Consider the following 19523-nt stretch of genomic DNA (forward strand, 5'->3'; position numbering starts at 1 on the left):
ATACGAGTTGGAGATACATGTCAGAATAGTCAATGAGGCCCACTGTTAAGGATTTAATATCTTGGCAGTGGGCCCCGAGACACCAGGTTCGGCCTCGCTGGGCCACCTGGGAACCAGAACTGACACTTTTGACGACCCCTTATCTTATTTTGACAATATATGGCTTCTTGTTGTGTGATTATTTCGTCATCCCTTTGAACTGAGAAAATCCTTTCTTATGCCTCGGCCGAGGTTGTCCGTTGTCTGGTGGTAAAGCTCCATGCTTGGGGGCTATATGCAGGCCACAATATTTCCGGCGCAGTATCTCGCAAACATATCTGCAGTCAGGAGAGATACCCATTTGGTAATTGCCATGTTCATTTATCACCAGACAGAACTGGTAATGACGGAACAAAAAGCAAGTTTGGTAGCCCAGGGGCGGTTTCTGTATGCAGGGCTAACATCGGCCTGATCGTTAAGATGCCCCTCACTTGATTCGTGAAGAGTCTTTCTGGTGTTAGTCGCTCCCTTGCAGAAGTGACGTAGAAGAAGAAACATCAAAGGCGGTGTGTTAGATCTGGTAAGACACCTGTTGACGCCGTGTCCATTCAACGTTGGCTTCTTGTCTGAGCCAACCTTGGCCAGCAACTTTGCATATTCAGAGCTGGTGCCATAGTGTGGACAACCTCATTATCACCGAGTGAGCATTCAGTGAAGCCACCAAATGATTACATTGGGCAGATTATCTGTAATTTGGCGAATCTGTGCCGGCATTTCCTCAAGTGCGGGCAGGTATCACAAACTAAGCTGAACAGGCGCCACAGTCAGCCGCCCATTTGAAGCTGTGATCGTTGTGGGATTGGTTACCCTTGGGCCGGCCTTGTCTGCTGTGGCTATGCTCAAGGGAGTCAGCTGAAATCTGCCTGAAACTTCTCGACAGCAAGCAGCTGACTTCTCTTTCTCTCGATCCACAGTAGGTTAGTAAATGGAACGGTTTTGATCCGGGTTCCCTCACAGTAAAGACTTGTACCACTTTTAACTCATCTCAACCACTTCGACTCAAGATGGCATTTCGGCGATATGGCAACTTCAACTTCTTGATGAGACCACTTGCTCCCGCTCGAAGTAGGTCTCAGTCTCCCATCCATCCCTGTACTGTCGCCAGTCTTCATGTCCAGCCTAACAACGTGAATCGACCCCCCTAACCCAAAATGCCAAATCGACCTACGAGAGATTGTTCAACACTTTGACTTGACAACAAAGGCAATCACTGCGTCTGCCCCACCGGCAGCAACGAACCTTTCCAGTTACTCTGTGTTCGAATTATCCCATATGCAAAGGGTCACGTACTGCTTGAGCAACTACACGACTGCGTCCAACACTGGCAATATGTCTTTGACGATCGGACCGCTCGACTCTCGCCAAAGAGTACTGTTCTGATATTCCCCGTGGGGAAGGTGAAGGAGATCAGAACGAATCAACGCGACGCAAGAGCATTGTACGACGGCATCAAGGGCCACATGCCACAGACAAAATTTTGCCAATTGGTTTGAAGTGGAAGAGGCCATCTTGAAGCGGTTTCAGGCTCTTGATGACTCCTCTGGGGTTTTGACCGAGTGGAAGCCTGCTTTTGGGTATAACAGTCGAGAAGCTGCCCATTTGAGGGCGTTGGGTGTAAAGACTGAGCACCTACAGTCAATTTCTTGATGGATTGATTGGTGCTGACATGAAGAGCCTTAGCCGGGCGATACTCCTCAGAGGAACCGACCCATTGGACCGCGAATCCCTCACCTCAACGCCATCGTCCCCATCGCAACGCTAGCAGCTGCGCTCACGCTCATTCCATCATGGCACCACAGCCTCCCCGGACACGGCTCAACCGAGGATCCCAATTTCTGGGTTGCGATCCAGAGCTCCATCATGTTGTGGCTTGGTCTGTTCACAGCCTTGTTGCCGGTCTACAACCGGTAGGTACGTGGAGCGGCGTGGCACTGGTCGATAATATTCACTATTATCGGAGCTCTCAGCGCAGGTGCCGCGCCATCCTGGCATATCCATCTCTCCCTACGTGCTGGAGTGGACTGTTCTCTTTTATCGGGGCAGCAGTCCAGGCGTATCTGGCGCTGCAGCTTTGTTTGCTTGCTACTTCACGTAGCGGGCGTGAGAAGATGGGGTGAGAAGAGGTTGTATGCCGGGCTCAGGTACCTACCGCTGGAGTCAAAAGCTGGGAGAGGATAACGAGCAAATCTAGGGTGCTGACTTTCTCGGAGTGACCCATTGTTTCAAGGCACCAACTTGTACCTATGGTTGAAAATGTTTCGTGGTTTGGGGGACCTGAGAGCACATCAGACCTCGGTCATGTGCTCGGCGTTCACATAGCACCTACCTTACTTGAGGCGGAACGTTATCCCTCAGCTAAGAGCTGTTCTGATTAGCTGATATAATGCTCTAGTTATTTTTTGAAATTGTGGCTTGTTATAGTGGGAATTTGCCCCTGATGTGCAATCGGCGAGTTTGAAGAGATGATTGGGGCGGTTCTATGGACAAAGCTGAGATAGCAAATTATTTGGTGCTGGGTACCTATCAAGGTACCTATCTCGCACGACTGTGACACTGGTGGCTATTAGGTGTTGGTGGTATGTTGGTGTTACCATGCAACTCTATGAAATTGTTGCTGGGGGGCAGTGTGAGTTGTACAAGAATTTAGGCGCGAGCAGCTTGGGCACGTGGTAGGTTATGAACTGTTGATGCCAGTCAGAATTATCCAAGCGCTGTGATGTGAATCGTGGGCTTGGACATTGAAGGATCAGCCATAGGATTATGTCTGCTGTGCGGCTGATTTGTAGCATACAGCCTTCTGGTCTGTTGGTTGGTTGTGAGCCTTTAAACCAATCATTGGGGGGCGGGCAACCTCTTTGTATACCTCAGTATCCCTCTGAGGTCTCCAAGACAAGATATCAACTAGGTATCGAGGAGTGGTTGATTTTGGCAACGCGGCCTGCCTCAAGCCATATTAGAACCGCCCGGGAAATCGGCACCAATTCTACTTTTAGGACAGAACAACCCGTCGTGCTCGAGATTGCTATTTCCTTTGTTTAGATTGAACTCCCGTCGTTTTGAGTGTTTGCCCCTGAAGTCGCCCGATTTCCAGGACAGCAAGTCTCTGTAAAGCACATCACCGGGTGTCTAGGGACAAAATAGCATCCTGTATGCCCTTCCCCTCAGCTCAACCGCCATGGGATTCTCACCTCTGTTGCATCCCGGCGAATCGGGATCGTTTGGGGATATTGGCAGTTATATGACAGAGGTTGAAGGGATGACGAACATGGCTGTGTGTAAGGCGGGCTGTTGGAGAAGACAGAATGCAGGCTGTCAAATGAACTATAAGCCACGCGCTACATGGGTTTTGGAGAGCAACGGAGAGCACTTAACCGCTGCTGTCAGTAATTGCCCAGCGATCCCTTGTGATGATGTCGCGGAGACGCCCATCCGGCAGATGTCGTTCGCGTGGCTTTCGCCGCATTTTACCACCAATTGGGAGCGGCCGTAGATTTTCTGGGGAGCGTCATTCGCGCGCATCTTGCATTTGGCACGGGGTTCTGGGGTCCACGGCCAGCAGGGATCAATATTGTCTTGAATATGGCAAAAGGAGTCGAAGCCGCACCTGGGCCCTTTAACCGTTCCGTTCAGCAACGCGGCTAAAGATGGGAGTTGGGGGGAGCAAAAATGCCCGACCGAGATCGTGTTGCACTGCGTCGTGGGGCCCCGCAAAATGGCATTCGGGGCTTTTTTGCTCCTGTGCGGAAGGAGAATCCTGGTTGCATGGAAGGGGAAGGCGTGGGTGAAGATCGGGGAGCATGGCCTGTGATCTTCAGGTACGTCTTGGACTGATGGAGCATGGTTGGCCGAGAACGATATCATGTAGTCGACAGAGGATACATCGAATCGGAACAGTGGGACCCAAGGGTGGAGATGCGTGGGTAATCCCGAGCAGCCATCATGGAATCTGAGACTAGGTATATAGGAGGCTGGCCCTTCCAACCTAACCGCTTCTTTTTCAGCTACCCAGTCATCCCGGCCGAGTCTCACCCACCGTCAAAGATGAAGGCCAGTCTTATGCTTCTGTTGGCACCGTTGGTGTCAGCGGCTCCCACCGTCGAGCACCGTCAGGCTTCCCAGAGCATCGACGCGCTCTTCAAGGCCAAGGGCAAGGAGTTCTATGGCACTGCCACCGATCAGGGCCGTCTTCAGGCTGGCCGGAACGCCGCCATTATCGAGGCCAACTTCGGTCAGGTCACTCCCGAGAACAGCATGAAGTGGGAGAGTCTCAACCCCCGCCAGGGCCAGTACAACTGGGGCCAGGCTGACTACCTCGTCAACTGGGCCACCGAGCGCAACAAGACCATCCGTGGCCACACCTTTGTCTGGCACTCTCAGCTCGCCGGCTGGGTCAACCAGATCAACAACCGTGACCAGCTCACGCGTGTGATCCAGGAGCACATCCGCACCGTCGGTGGCCGCTACAAGGACAAGATCTACCACTGGGTATGTCATGTGTTGTGATCATGTTGTGAACAAGGAAACTGGAGAGCTGACACAACTCGATAGGATGTGATCAACGAGATGTTCAACGAGGATGGCTCGCTCCGCAACAGCGTCTTCTCTCGTGTCCTCGGCGAGAGCTTCGTCAAGATTGCCTTCGATGCCGCTCGAGAGACCGACCCCTCGGCCAAGCTCTACATCAACGACTACAACCTCGACCAGCCCAACTACGCCAAGGTCACCCGCGGCATGGTTGCCAACGTCAACAAGTGGCTGTCTCAGGGTATCCCCATCGACGGTATCGGTACTCAGGGCCATCTTCAGTCCGGCCAGGGCAATGGTCTTGCCCAGACCATCAAGGTTCTCGCTGCCACCAGCGTCAAGGAGGTCGCCGTTACTGAGCTCGACATCCAGAACAACAACAGCAACGACTACGTCGCCGTGACCCGTGGCTGCTTGGAGGAGCCCAAGTGCCGTTCCATTACCGTCTGGGGTGTCCGTGACCAGGATTCGTGGCGCCCTCAGGGCAACCCTCTCCTGTTCGACAGCAACTACAACGCCAAGGCCAACTACAACGCCATTGTGCAGTTCCTGTCGCAGTAAATGGATGAGAGGAAGGGAAAGGGCGAGGTAGAATGAGAACTACTGGGTTGTAAAGTTAGCTCAACATCAGGTACCGGCACAATGTAAATACGCACCCTACGATACCGAGGTATCTTTCAAGAGACTTGAATGCTTCCACAGTTCTCATTCTCTACTGCAAGTATCGAGGACTCGGAAACCGGCACGGACTGTGATCCTAGATAGGAGGCCTACAGCTGACAACGAAAAGCGGAAGTGAGTACCTAGCATAAATTCTTGATCGAAAACCAGTATCACTGTCCGCGATCAGGGGTCATGTTGTGATATGACTGCAGGGTAAGCTCTGCCCAATCGCGACTCTTCGGGGCCATGTCAGATGCATCACGATTCTCGGCGGTCAGCGTACTACACGGATGGACCAGTGGTATGGATGTAAAAGTGGCGTAACATGAGAGTGACACCAAAATCTGACATGCGGAGTTAAGGCAGCAGTTTAAGCTCTCGCCCCACAATTAACCAATCAGAAGCGTCCATTTCTCAGCTGGTGCTTACCTAACATGCTTGCTGGCCTTAGCGTGACTGCCCGACGAGATGAGACCAGCGACTTCAGTGGACCTCGATGAAACGAAGCAGCGAATCCCTTCTTTTGATCTCTCTGACTTGCAGATCTCCAAGCCACACGCAATGATGCCCACTACCCCGATACGACCCCGCGCCCTTCTGCTTCATCCCTGTCGCACCGTAAACATGGGGCCACGCAGGAGCCAGGGACAGACGGGGCTTAGGAGACTTAAATCTGACGACCATTCTTCCAGTAGCTATAATCATGCCCACTCCTCCAAACCACGTCGTCAGATCAGTATCCTCCGTCCGGAACCTCGAAGCCCGTCACGCCCATCCCTTCGACGTGTGGAATCAACGAGACTCCTCAAATCTCCGATGGTGATTTGGCAGCTGCATGTCAGGAAGTAAGTCGATCACACATCTTCGGCATTCCAGGTATCACAACTAACTGCTTTCCTGATTAAGTTCTTCAGACCTCACCCTGACCTGATCAGTCTCTGCTTCCAGCTCGTCGATACCCGTCTCCAACTCCACCACTCTCTCACTCTCTCCCGCTTTCTTCGGTCACCTACGTTGTGGACAATACAATTGGCACCGCAAAAGTAAGTAACCGCACACCATATTTTGAACCACACGTCAAATATAGTCTACAGGCCTATTGGCTATCTTTTGAGGCCTATTTTCTTTTTAAATAGGCGTAAGCTGACGATCATTAAGGTGTCATCATGGGTTCGCCACCCCATCGCAGTCTCTACGATGAGGCTTTTGACCGGTTCAAAAAGTCGAAGCACGAGCGTTATACTGATCCAAAAGAGGTGGCCGTCCTCAATGAGTTCCTGCGTGAATATGCCGGACCAGAAGACGCCAAGGAAGCCGCCCAGCAGTTGCAGGCAGCTACTGGCAAGAAGTATGGCAACAAGAAGCTGGCCGATGTGGAAATTCCAGAATCGTGGATCACCAACATCATGGAGAACATCGACAACTTCATCACGGCCGGAGACTACCTGACGGAAGGGGCTCCAGAAAGCGTCGGGCTGGCCTGGTATGCCGTCAAGCTAACCCTGACAGCCATCCACAGCAACTACGAGCTTTACAAGTTTTTTGGCACGGCCCTCAGCGATATCAGTGAGATTATGATCATCGTTCGTCATTACGACCGACTCTACGATGAACGCGGCAAAAAGCCCGACTGGAAGCCCAGTCCGCTGGTGGAGAAGCTGTTTCAGGATGTGACGGAAACCTACGTGGCCGTCCTCGACTTTTCGTTTGCTGTGAAGCGCCATATCACGGCTGGGTCGTTTGCTCGGCTCAAGCATGGCCTCAAGGACTTTTTCGGGTCTAACAAGGTAGGTTCGACCAGCGCCAAGGACTGTGTTATAGATACGGCCACTAACCTATCCATAGACCAAATTCGAGGAAAAGCGCGAGACAATTGCTATCCTCAAAAAGAAAATCCTCGAGGGCAGCCAGGGTGCCTTCCAAGACAAGACTCTTACCCAGCTCCAGGGTGTGTCGTCAGTTGTGACCGATATTGCCAGCTCTATCAAGCAGTTCGAGACCTTCCACCACAAGATTGACATGATTACCCAGAGAATGGACGAGCTGGCCAGCAATACCAAGCGCAAGTCTCCGTGGGACTTTGCCCTGGAAGACTACAAGGCATACCAGGAAGCGCTGCAACCGCTAGAAGGGTGTCGGAGAGTTTTGGGTGACACCATTGATGCGCTTGTTGCGATGCCTGAAGGCACTTGCAGCTGGGTCTTCGAGGAGCCGGACTATGAGACGTGGGAGCAGTCGGACGAGTGTGAGATGTTGTGCATTACGGGCGAAGAAGGAACTGGAAAATCCTATGTCATGGCGTCCATTGTCAGACAGTTCCTCCCAGGCCAGGGTGATGATGATGAGGACGAGGAGGATGCATGGAACCCGGATACCGCCTACCTTTACGTCACCTGCAATCCTGACGCCAAGGAAGGCAAAGATCAAGTCATCACAGCCGAGACGGTTCTGCACACACTGCTTTCTCAGCTCTATGAGTTGGCCCTGGAGACAAAGAACGCGAGTCTTCTGGAGAGCTGCACTGCGGTGTTCAAGGCCGCAAAAGCAAACTTGCAAAATGCCCAGCCCCACGAGAGAGAGCGCATGTCCGAGTTTCCGCAGTTCGTTGGAGGATTTTGCAAGCTGGTCCGTCTTTTGCAAAGAGATGTGGTCGTGGTGGTTGATGGAATCAGCAAGTCGACCCTCGAGGGTCAACACCAGCGAACGCTCCTTCGGGAACTTCGTTCTCTTCGGGGCCAAGTCGACGAATTGGTCAAGAATCACATTCTCATTCTTGTTGGGTGCAGCTCTCCCACAACGTTTCAGAATGACTATCAGCATGACGAGGAGTTTCCCAACCAGTTGATCATTGATGTTGGCGAAGGCAATGGGAAAGATCTTCGAGCGTTCCTGGCGGATGAACTCGACAACATCCCAGGCCTCACCTCCAAGGAACGCGAGGAGGCTACGGTTGCTATCCTGGACAAGGCCCAGTCCAAGTTCTCGTATCTTGTCAAGACTGCCATCCCGTTTATGAAGGAACCGTTCCAGCGACCGCTCTCCAAACGGCTTTTGGAGCTCCCGGGTGGTCTGGGGGATGTGTATTCCAAGGCCCTACGCAACCTAAAGCCCAACTACGTCGGTCTTCTCAAGACTGCCCTCACGTGGGTTGTGCTCGCCAAAGACAACCAAATCTCAGCACGAGAAGTCATGGACGACTTTCAGGGTACTTACACCAGCCCCGTGGTTGATGTCTCCAGCGACAACACAGAGGATGACCTCGCCTTTGAGCACATTTCAAGTCTGGAAAGGGAACAGCTCCTGCAGGCAGTGGAAGGCATTCTAAAACTCAGCTCTGTCGAGGGCAGGTTCATGGTTCATGCGCCCATCGGAGAGCTTGACGATATCGAGGATTTCTTTTGCAGCTCTAGCGGGGCGACTGCTGAAGCGGATAACGAACTGGAAGCCGCCGAACTCTGCGCAAAGTGCAAAACGAGTGATGCCATGCACAAGGCTCTGAAGATCGACGCTCGCGAAGGGCATTTGCAGCTGGCTCTGGCTTGTCTGCGACATCTCAACCACCCTCTGTTCCAGAAACACGCTGGCTTGTCAAGCATTCCGGAGTCCAAGGTTCCAGATTTTCAAATGGAGGCTCTGCCCCCACAACATATGCTGGCTGAGAAAATGTTGCTGCCGTTGGAGAATTCCGATGACGAGGAAGATGTTGTTGATCCCAGTCTCTTCGATCGTGAGCATTTCAACTCCTGGGAAGACGAAGAAGACAGCGACTCATCTTCTGAGACGGAACCTACGCACCACTTGAGATACGAGCTTCTCAACTGGGCATACCATGTTCGCAAGGCTGAGGAGCTGTTTTCACCGGAGGAGAGGACTTACAGCAGCCTGTGGTCCCAGCTGATGACAGAACTCGACGCCTTTTCGTCCAAAACTGATCTCTTTTTTGCTTGGCAAACGAGCCAGCCGACCTCGAATCCGCCAGAGGAACGCAAGTACACTCTTGCCAGCGGCTCCCACAAGCCGCTGCATGTTGCTGCCTATCTTGGGCTGACAAGCTGGGCCGAGCGTCTACTTGAGGCTGGTGCCGATGTCAACGAAGTCTGCAATGGTTTCACCCCAGTCCAGGTGGCAGCTTCAGTTGGGAATAGGTTGGAGATGATGAAACTTCTGCTCGAGAAGGGCGCAGACCCAAATTCGAAATCCAAATGGGGGTTCAACGCTTTTCACTACTGGATCAGAAATGACCAGCAGCTTGAGGGCGTCCAGTTGTTGCTTCAACATGGCGCTGATGCTCGCATCAGGAACGAACCCTACGGCTGGACACCGCTACATCTGTTTGCCCGAGAGGGAACAGACCCAGCAGTGTTGGCTGCCCTGTTGGAGCATGGCGCAGAGATTGACGCCCCTGAAGGAGTGCTAAAACTCACCGCGTTCCACATTCTGCTTGCTTTCAGGACTGCAGCACCCGAAGATCTTTTGCTAGCCTTCATTAGACACAAGGCTGACATCAACGCCGAGAACCTTACCTCGGCCCGTCCTCTGCAGATGCTCGCAACGCAGGGCCAGGTTAAGAACATGGAGATTCTTCTACGTGAGGGTGTTGTCGAGATCGATGACACGGATATTCAAGGGACAACTGCTTTGCAAGAAGCCATTGCCAGCTTGCATATTGATGCCGCCCGCTTACTGCTTGAGCATGGTGCTGATCCGGAATTTACCGACACGCTCAAGAGGACTTCTTTGCATCTGGCGTGCCGAAGAGGAGCAACAGATATTGCCAAACTGCTTGTTGAGCACGGCTGTGACGTGAACATCGTCGACGTCCATGGCTGGACGCCTTTTTTCATTGCCCTTCTGGGGAAACTAGAAGGGAGCCACAAGACTGCGTCCCTGATTCTCGACGCGCTTGTGCAGCGTGACATTCCCCTTGCGGACATCAACAAGGCTGGACGTAGCGGCAGAACTGCCCTTCGACAAGCGGCATCTCGCGGGTTTGATGACATTGTGTCAAAGATGATTCAGGTATCCATTGAGCGCGACGACGCTGCCGCTCTTGCCATCGACGTCAAGGACGAAAAGAAGGGAATGACGGCTCTGCACCGTGCTGCCCTGGGAGGCCACGTCGAGTGCGTCCGCTTGCTGTTGGAGGCAAAAGCGGACGCCTCTATTAAGGACACCTCCTCTCGAACTGCTCTCGTGTTGGCTTACGAACAGTGGGCAGTAGTCCACACTCCCGCCTTCGAGGACACGATCGCCCTCCTCATCTCGGCCGATCCCACCGCCGCGATTCAAGACTCCTCCTTGATCGCGACCTGTGCCGCCAACGGAAGCGTCAAGCTCCTCAAGCAACTCTGGTCCCTCAACGCAGACTTTAGCCGCCCAGACCACTTCGGCTGGCGGCCCATCGAGCTGGTGCGCAACTCGGGAAGCGAGGAAGCGGAAGAGTTTCTCCAGGAGCAGAACACCTGGGTGAAGAACCTGCCATCTCGGTGGTCGACCTCTTTACCTGGCGCCACTGCCATCGGCGCCAAGAGCGTAGGAGAGGATGGTATTACGATACGACACCTCTCCACGAAGGAGGTGTCCGTTTCGGCCGACAAGCCCCTTCCTCCGGGGTTGGATCGTTACTACTACGAGATCACCATCAAGGACACTCCTTCTCTTCCAGAGTCGGAGACTCTGCTTTGGCACAAGGCTAGGCCACCGAAGCCAATGGTGGCACTTGGATTCAGTTCTGTCGGGGCGGCGGGTGTGAAGTTCCCTGGTGAGACCGTCATGGAGAGTGACGTCAACCCGAACGCCAAGTCGTGGGCTTACAACTCGCGGGCTGGGGAGATTTATGCTTCTGATGGGTCGGGGACGAATTTTATTGGGATGGCTTATGGGGAGGTGGGTGATGTGATTGGCGTTGGAGTTGATTTGGCCCAGAGGGAGATGTGGGCTACGAAGAACGGGGTCAAAGTGGGTGTGTATGATGATGAGGATGGAGACGTGTCGGGGAGGTTGTTTCCTATTGTTGGGTTTGGGGGGTTTGTGCAGTTTGAGGTTAACTTTGGAGGGCCTGGGAGGGAGTTTGTTTGGAAGGGCGAGCAGGAGGAGGAGGAGGTGGAGGAGGAGGAGGGCAGTCAAGGGGATGATGAGGGAGAAGATGGGGTCGATGGGGGTGACGGTGACGAGAAAGAGGAAGAGTAGGGGAGTTTTGATATTCTCCAGCGTCCACATGGACACTAACAATGCACACGTGCCCAACAATTATTTACAGTGAATTTAATTTGACCGTCGACATGTACAACATACCTAGTCCACAAAAAATGTAATTCAGGGGGTTAACCTGGGCAGCAAAACATCATCACAGACTTGCCTTGTGACAAGGCATATGTGCTTTGGACGAGTTGGGAATCGAACCCAAGACCTTTCGCATGCAAAGCGAACGCGCTACCAATTGCGCCACACGCCCTAAGAGATGATGCAGGTTACGTCGGGGTCAGCATTTCTAAGGTTGATTTGGTGCAGCCACAATGCAAACAGTCGACTTGTTGAGGTTTGAACTGAAGCTTTGTTGACTCCACACGATATAAAGTGACAGTCAGGGAGGCCCCTGAGAGGACAGAGGCATGGTTCTTGGGTTGTGGTGATGTGGGGCTGGGATGGGAGGATGGTTCAGTGCTTTGTGTAGATATTGGGATGAAATGGAGGTCTCTGGCTGTTATTTGGGTCTGAGGGGAATGATTTCCGCAAGTGCAGAATTGGGGAGTGAGTTGAGTGCCTGACGTGTTGTTGGTGTTGCAATGCTCCTCTCTGACTGTGTGCCTGTGGGCAGCAAAATGTCGTGGTGATGCGGGAATAGTTATGACATCATTGTGCATGGTTATTCGGCAGTTGCTTGAGCAAACCATATTGTTATGGCTCTCACGAAATGTGCATACTCAGACTAACAGACCTGCTAGCTAGGTTCTCAGTTGTTCTCTTCAGAGCGACACCAGGGAGAAACATATTCCAAAAAAAAACAATAGGATGCTGCATATTCTTGCTTCTCTTATTCTCATATCTCAAACTTTGCATCTCCATCAGTCTGCAGTGCCCAACCATGTGAGATCGCCCAGCGCCCCCCCGCCCCGCCCACCAATACCCCTGAAACACCCGAAGCCATTCCCAATCCATACAGCCTCACCACACCTCATGTACAATTACATCATCACCTCAACCGCCACAAGAATCCTGATTGACAGCCACGCAGTAAACATGGTAGAAAATTCAGCGTCTAGGATCAGCACTGTCATCCCTTCCTCCTTTTCATCCATCTCTCTCTCTGTGTTCTCTCCATTATCACCAACAGGACCATCATCACAACCAAAACAGCCCCCCAAAAATGGCCCCAATACTATTCACCCACCTCCCAACCCTCACAACAAACCTCCTCTCACCTCGCCAAGACAACAACCCCCCAACAGTAACAATAATCACCGGTACCAACGATGACCCTCCCGTGACCGCAGACCCAGATGAAACCACCACCCTCACCGGCGGGGCCATCGCCGGGATCGTAATCGGCTCAATCGTCGGTTTGCTTCTTCTCATCTGGATTATTAGGTCGTGCACCAACTTGGGGGCTCCCCCGAACAAGCCTGCGGTGCCGGGGAAGCCGTGGTATGGGAGTGTGAGGGAGGAGTATCCGCCACGACATACGTCCAGGAGCAGGTCGAGACATTCACACAGGGGACATTCAAGGACGAGGACGGTTAGCAGGGAAAGAAGGGTGGGCATGACGGAGGTGGAGCCGGTTTATGTTAGGAGGGAGGGGTCGAGGAGTAGGAGTCGGGGAGTGGACGGGGGGTATGCGGTTTATGGGAGGGAGGAGGTTAGGGGGGCGGGGGGGAGAAGGAGTAGGAGTCGAGGGTATTAAAGGGAGATGATGGAAGAGGGGGGCGGGTTGGTTTGGACAGCATGAGGTGAGGGGGAAACAAGGGGCGTGGTGTTTTCACTTTGGGGGATTGACTGGAAATGATGACGAAGCTCGATATGTAATGGAATGTACATGGTGGATGATGATTGTGAGATTATACGGGCTGGAGTTTGGGTGTCAAGTATTGTTTTGGTGGTGTTTCTTTGACTTGCTGGGATGATGACATTATACCTACTTACCAGTATCATCAACATGAAAGAAGTTATGAACAGCGTTGCATTCAAGTTGCGCATATATTCCTCGTATTCTCATGAACGTGAGCAAGAAAAGACAAACCCTCAATGTCTCTCACCTGTGAATACCTATAAGGTTCCTACCTACGCAAGCCACACCACCACCAGGCCGAAAGAGGCGCCATGCCGGTGACCGTGAATCTATATCTACGCCTCAAGTTCACAAAACCCATATTTCCACGGCAGCCACTCGCACGTTTCTCTTTTCACTTTGCCGCTCTCATCTTCGTTCTGGAACCGACATACGTATCTACCTCGATCAACACTCGCTCGTACATACCTGACTATCGCGATGGGTGATTCGATGGATGGAGGTACGATGACTTCCCGCCTGTTTGATCTTGGTACTTGCCAACCTGGAACTTCGCAACTGGACAGAAAGCAACGTGCAAAGGAAACTTTCCAAGCGGTCTTGCACACCCGGGGGTAATGATGCACGATACCCTCTTGTGCGCCGATCTCTTATCCTAACATCGTACTGCAGTCATGAAGTCGGAGCCGATTACGCTTTAACGGTGGTACTTGCCGTCTATGGGGTTGGAATGCTTTTCATGGGCATTAGAATGGCGATAGACCGTCTCTGCCCTGCATGGTGGTTGATCAACGATATATGCTCGAGGGCGTTGCTCTTTTCTGGCTGGCTCCTCCTTGTCATCCTGCGGCCAACCTATCCCTTGAGGACAGCTGGGTCAGCGTGATGAGGATGAGCTCCCGCCATATCCTGGGCATGTTTAGGTAGTCGGAGAAAGACTGGAGGTAGTGGTGGTGATTGAAGGACATGGGAATGAGGTAGCTATGGCTTCAAGCCTCAACCCAACTGGAAAAAGCTTTTCTGTGCGCGAGTATCAAGTCCCAAAAATGTGAGTGTACCAACTTTAAATACACTTCAGCCACCCGCTGCCTGGTATGGTGGGTACCTACTTAGATAATCCAGTCTCCTCAGAGTAATTACCTTCCTTTCCTTCACACCACATCAAAATCGCTACCGTTTCTCAGCCCAGTCTCAGGATCAAGCACCATAACTTCTACGACTTCAGGAGAAAGTCTCGCTCCACACTTAGGAGTCCAGCGACAGAGAAACACGATGATTTTGCAGAGCAGAGAGTATGTGTCAGAGCCGAAAGTTCTTCCTGCCTTCAAGAGCGCTAACTCCCACAGCTGGCTAGGAGAGGGCAGAAACAGGGAAGTTGCATCGACGTTCCTGGTCGTCGGGTGTCACTTTTACGCGCCGATTTCTCTTTTTAACATTGGTTTCGTCTACAGAGAAATAATTCGAATGTACCCACGGCTGGTTAAGGATGGGTGCGAACAACTTCTTGCCCTCACTGTATCCTTCTTCCTGGCTCTCTTTTGGCCGTTGTGGCTTGTTTTCTGCGGTATTGCTAGCATTCTACAATGTTTTTGCATAGACACAGAGTCATGCTGCGGGTGTTCGTGGGAGAGGAAAAGGCAAGAATTCGCCAAAACTAATTACATCACCAGGCCGGCGAGCGGGTCGACAGTTGGATGATGTGGAAAGACAGGTTGGCACCACCGACACCAACACCAACACCAACAACCGCACCAACACCAGCGCCCACCCAAACACCGTTGTCAACCAGCAGCCTAACCTTTATCATGACATTGAACTGCCACAATATTCTGGGCCGTCTCCAGTTGCCTATCGGTTAGGAGGTGGACTCGGCAGAAAAACGGAGACGGATGGGTACCGGTAGCCAGCAACTGGAGAGTGATGAAGGTCGTCGATGGTGTTAAGCGAGGCTTCAGGGATGCTAGGAAATTTTGATTATTTTGTCGTACATGTTTCTCAGCTACGATGTTGATAGTTCCGGAAAAGAAACAATTACAGGGACTGTTGTGCGGCCCAAAATACTCTACCCTCTTTACATCGCAACCTCAACCCCAGGAGACGTGACCTCCAACCCTTGTTCCCACCAATCACTGTCCTTCTGCTCTTTCTCCTGCTTCCCAGCAAGAAAACCCCTCCTCATCTCAGCCGTAACCGCATCCTCCACCCCAGCACTAGGATCAAACCCCCTCTCATCAGGATGATACCTCGGGCACCTCAAACTCCAAACCACATTCCCACTCACCTGATGCTTCAACCCCCCAAAATACCTCTCCCACACATCCTTCTCACTCCGATCCCCCTCCCATCCCCTCAGAAACTCTTCTGACCGTCTCAAAAACTCCTTCTCATACCCATTACACGCCTCCCTCACCATCCCCTTCGCAACCTCCACCGCCACCCCATACCAATTCATACACAACCACACCGCGTTGATCAACCTACTCTCCTCCTTATTCCTCTTCTCCCCATAGCAAAACTCAGCATACTCCCTATCAAAGCTAAAATAATCATTCGCCAGCGCCAAACTAGCAAAACACGGCCGTGTAACCTCATCAAGTGTGGCTTTATCATGCTCAGGCAGGATAAGCCCCATACCAAAAAGCATTGTGGCTTCGACAAAGGGCGCACCGGTGTCGACGATGCGAAAGGTGAGGTACTCCTCGAGGTTGAAGAAGTGATTTGATTTCTGCTCAAGGGTGGTGGCGAGCATGGCTTTCCAGGTTTGGATGATGCGTTCGGCGCAGGGTTGATCGGTGGAGAGGAGCTGCCTCATTGTTTTGGCTTGGAGGTGTTTGCGGCCGGATTCGATGTCGTTACGTCGGCCGAGGGTGAAGGCGTCGGGGTGGGGGGCCGTGGTGCCGTTGGGGGTTGTGGGCTGGGATAGGGGGGTTAGCATGGATGGGGAAGGGGTGCGTGGGGTGTGGGGGCTTACAGCTGAGACTCCTTCTACGACTGTGTCGTGGAGGAAGGCGTCTAAATTTGTCAGGTTGATCAACAGGTGTGAGTGACAGTGAGGACATACATTCGAGAAGATAAGAAACCAATCTCAACCGCTCCGGCTTGCACATTGGCAGAACCAGAGCACAGAAATGGCCGTCAGCAGGGTTGCAGCCGCCGTACTCACCAACAGGTCCGCAACCAATGTGCTTGATCCAGTCCTGTCTGGCTTCGTGGCCTCCCTTGTTGGCCTCGCTTTCTGCGTCGTGCCGTGCCAGGGGGTAGTCATGGCAGAAACCTGCCGCTTCTGTATGGGCATACTGCGAGAGACGGAGAGTTTTGGCCGTCGGTAGAGCATCTTGCTGGTGGAAGTAATCGTTGGGGGGCATGCTTGTTGTTGTTTGAGATGGAGTGTTGGGAAGAGCTTCGGGTTGTCTGAAAACAAATGGAATAGAATGGTCTTTCTTGCTTTTGTAGAGATTGGTGATGAGAGTGGGGATGTAATGAGAGTTCCGGCAAGGTAATTAGAGACGATGTCCTCCCTTTTATGCTCTTTTTTCGTCATCGTTGCGATTTTCTACATCAGTAATTCTGACATACATCCTGACCTCACACTTCGTCATGCTTTCCAAAAAATTTTGACGAGCAACAGAGCACTTCAAAGAGCCGTCCACAAAACCCCATCGACACCTAAGACAGCGACATCATTGATTTCGGCATCACAGGTTACAGATTCTGAGTGCCGACCCTGGTGCCGATACCTTATCCAATGCGAAATCACACAATGCCAAGTCATGAAATTGTTCATGGCCCCTTTCAAGACACCATGATGCAACCCGACGCTCTGGTCAGCATTCGGATCATCGGCAAGGGGTGAGACATGATCTTCGCGTTAACCATCACAGCGGAGCTGGCTAACGATTCGAGTGAGTCGTTTATCTAAAAGCCCCACTTCGACATCGAATAGGAATTCACGATAGGCCGTGATAGATTCTCGGGCTTTTGATACATTGTTCTAGCGAGATGGAGCCATGCCGAAGGAATGAGTCTTGACGTAGCACAACTAGCGTGTCGAAATGCATCGGAACGGAGATTTTTCTCCGGGAGATGCAGAGTTATCGAATCAGTCCCGCCTGGAAAGGATTTCTCTCCGTGGAGACATTTTTGGTAATCTGCAGAATTCTTGCCATCAGTGTTGTGGATGATGATCACCAAGACTGCCCGTCGAGGGCATGACAGATGAGAGCAATCTGATAGACCTGGGACAGCCATCAACCGCTACATGCCTACCTGGTATCTGAGCTATGTTAGATGACCGATTACATCCGGTACAAATGGTAAGTTGGTAGGTATTTGTGTGCTTTGGACTCCCTATTGCACGATTGCTGGAGGCCCTGAAAATGCTTCCTGTACCTTAGGTACCTCATCCGCCTAGGTATCAATGAAAATGGAAGCTACGGAAGCTATCAGTCAACGACTTTTCAAGTCGCCTTCTCCACTACTTGACCTATTTAATGCTAATACCATTGAGAACAAGCTTGATACAGCTTTGCAAACGCTCACAGATGTGGTTGACCTAGAAGCTACCCCCCTATCGTAGCACCCAAGAACACAACCATCACCGCAGCGTAGGCTGATGTGGCTGAGAAGACTTCAACAGCCTTGTTTGAGAAGAACGACACGAAGATGGCAAAGATTAAAACTGCGCCCCCTGATATCTGAAGCATGTTTCGGGCATTGTCATAACCACTCTGGTTGGAGTTTTCCCCGTCGCTTGGATTCTCCGTTTCCCCCGACTTTTCGAAAGTCTGCATCATGACAAACATTGGAAAATAGATCAGAATTCCCCCAACAATTCCTGGCAAGAGCCTGTGGTAGATTGAACCCAAAAGTGTCGCTGTTCGCCCTATACTCCAGCTTACTGCCTCGCTATATTTCCCTTGATCTTGCTCAACCAATGTGCCAGACTGGGAACTGACCGTGCGAAAGCGTTCTTGTTGATCCTTGAGTAGAGTGCGCAAAAGATCGGCGTCCGCCGAGGTGAAAGAGTGGATGCGTAACCAACGACTTGAAGCAGACCTTGTATCGATGGCCTCCTGGATAAATTGCATGTCTCTAACCGCTGTCACTGTACGTAAATATCAGTCTCTCTTCTTCCTCAAGTGAGCTGACGAACCTACGATAATCATGCGCCCTACTGTCAGTGTATCTAGCATCTGGGTCTGCCCAATCTGGGCACTTCTCCGAGATGGAGTATCGATACCCAAGCGCCTCTGTGGCAAGCTTTATTCGAAGGTGGCGAAGCTTGAGAATATAAAGCTCTCGAAGTTCCAATATCATGGCTGGACTCTTATATAGCCCAAACACTGGCATATCTCCATCCTTGCTGAACCTTGGCTCACGTTTGAACGAGAGGAGATCGGTTCTGCAATCTCGGGCGGCGGCATCTTGACCCTTCTGTAACTCGTCGAGCACCGGTGCAGGGTTTCTTGAGAACTCAGACTCGGGCGGCATGTGCCCGAGCTCAATGTCAGGATTTGGATCGGTTGCGGGCGTTCCTGGGCCCATTGTGATAAAGCGTGCTAGAGACAGGTTAAGGATGCCACGCCTCGATCGGGATGATCGGATGGACAAAACCAAGTCAAGCAGCAAGTTAGCACTGTAAAAGCCGGTCATCGACCCCCTTTTATCACAAGCACTGCCCTCCAGACTTGAGAAATGCTTCGCATTGGCATCAACCATCCAGGTGGAACTATACTATTACTACGCCCAGTTAGGAACTCTTGTTACGCGCTGTGGCTTTTGATATTTGAGCCCAATCTAATTGCTAAGTACCCAATTCCCATCAGGCCGATCGTCGTGTTTTATTCTCTACCTACCTTAGCTCACAAAACGACGCCCCCCACCACAAAAACTATCACAGCCTGCTGCAGAGCTATCTCAATATGCGAATCAGAAGCTGCACACTGCTCCGAAGCTTTGCATATGTCAGTCGCAGGATCAGCATAAGAAGAGTCTAGCCTCCTGCACCTTCTTCTGACAGATTACGCAGGGAATTTGATCTGTCGTTACGTCAGGGGCGTCAAAGCCACAGCTGAAGTCTCCGATAAGATATTCTGGAGAATGCTGATTGGGAGTGACGTCCATTTCAGCCGGCGTTTTTGGCGAGGTCTAGAAGCAATGATCTGCGATGGTCTTGTAGAAAAGAACGTGGGAACCGCTTCACCTCATCTTTGGAAATCTGCCGAATCTTCCCGCACTTGTCCTTCAGTCTTGGGACTGCTAAGATTTGTCTTCAACACCACCCCCGAAGACC

At 51.9% G+C, this 19523-nt stretch overlaps 5 protein-coding genes and 1 non-coding gene across 6 annotated transcripts; 5 read left to right on the top strand and 1 right to left on the bottom strand.

The window, feature by feature from the left end:
- Nucleotides 1-1043: 1043 nt before the first annotated feature.
- QC762_0063540 (uncharacterized protein) lies at nucleotides 1044-2522 on the top strand (the record flags this gene model as incomplete). The annotated part of the gene is made up of 3 exons (XM_062883644.1): nucleotides 1044-1104; nucleotides 1535-1653; nucleotides 1720-2522. 3 exons carry the CDS (start codon nucleotides 1044-1046, stop codon nucleotides 1948-1950), a joined length of 411 nt encoding a protein of 136 aa, XP_062743216.1. The 3' UTR covers nucleotides 1951-2522.
- Nucleotides 2523-3560: 1038 nt separating this feature from the next.
- Nucleotides 3561-5529, top strand: XYL2_1 (Endo-1,4-beta-xylanase 2). The gene is made up of 2 exons (XM_062883645.1): nucleotides 3561-4524; nucleotides 4588-5529. The coding sequence occupies exons 1-2, from the start codon at nucleotides 3979-3981 to the stop codon at nucleotides 5122-5124; spliced, it is 1083 nt and encodes a 360-aa protein (XP_062743217.1). The 5' UTR covers nucleotides 3561-3978; the 3' UTR covers nucleotides 5125-5529.
- An 863-nt stretch (nucleotides 5530-6392) lies between these two features.
- On the top strand, nucleotides 6393-11415 carry QC762_402040 (uncharacterized protein; the record flags this gene model as incomplete). The annotated part of the gene is made up of 2 exons (XM_062889656.1): nucleotides 6393-7013; nucleotides 7090-11415. The coding sequence occupies 2 exons, from the start codon at nucleotides 6393-6395 to the stop codon at nucleotides 11413-11415; spliced, it is 4947 nt and encodes a 1648-aa protein (XP_062743218.1).
- A 192-nt stretch (nucleotides 11416-11607) lies between these two features.
- QC762_0063570 lies at nucleotides 11608-11680 on the top strand. Its single transcript has one exon. It is a non-coding gene; the product is annotated as a tRNA-Ala (tRNA).
- A 912-nt stretch (nucleotides 11681-12592) lies between these two features.
- Nucleotides 12593-13126, top strand: QC762_402035 (uncharacterized protein; the record flags this gene model as incomplete). Its single annotated transcript, XM_062889655.1, has 1 exon — nucleotides 12593-13126. The coding sequence occupies one exon, from the start codon at nucleotides 12593-12595 to the stop codon at nucleotides 13124-13126; it is 534 nt and encodes a 177-aa protein (XP_062743219.1).
- A 4664-nt stretch (nucleotides 13127-17790) lies between these two features.
- On the bottom strand, nucleotides 17791-18939 carry QC762_0063590 (uncharacterized protein; the record flags this gene model as incomplete). The annotated part of the gene is made up of 3 exons (XM_062883646.1): nucleotides 18388-18939; nucleotides 18130-18335; nucleotides 17791-18015 (listed from the first exon to the last, which is right to left on the bottom strand). The coding sequence occupies exons 1-3, from the start codon at nucleotides 18881-18883 to the stop codon at nucleotides 17791-17793; spliced, it is 927 nt and encodes a 308-aa protein (XP_062743220.1). The 5' UTR covers nucleotides 18884-18939.
- Nucleotides 18940-19523: the final 584 nt, after the last annotated feature.

This window comes from Podospora pseudocomata, chromosome 4 (genome assembly GCF_035222375.1).
Source record: "Podospora pseudocomata strain CBS 415.72m chromosome 4, whole genome shotgun sequence".
In the NCBI taxonomy this organism is placed as follows: Eukaryota; Fungi; Ascomycota; class Sordariomycetes; order Sordariales; family Podosporaceae; genus Podospora; species Podospora pseudocomata.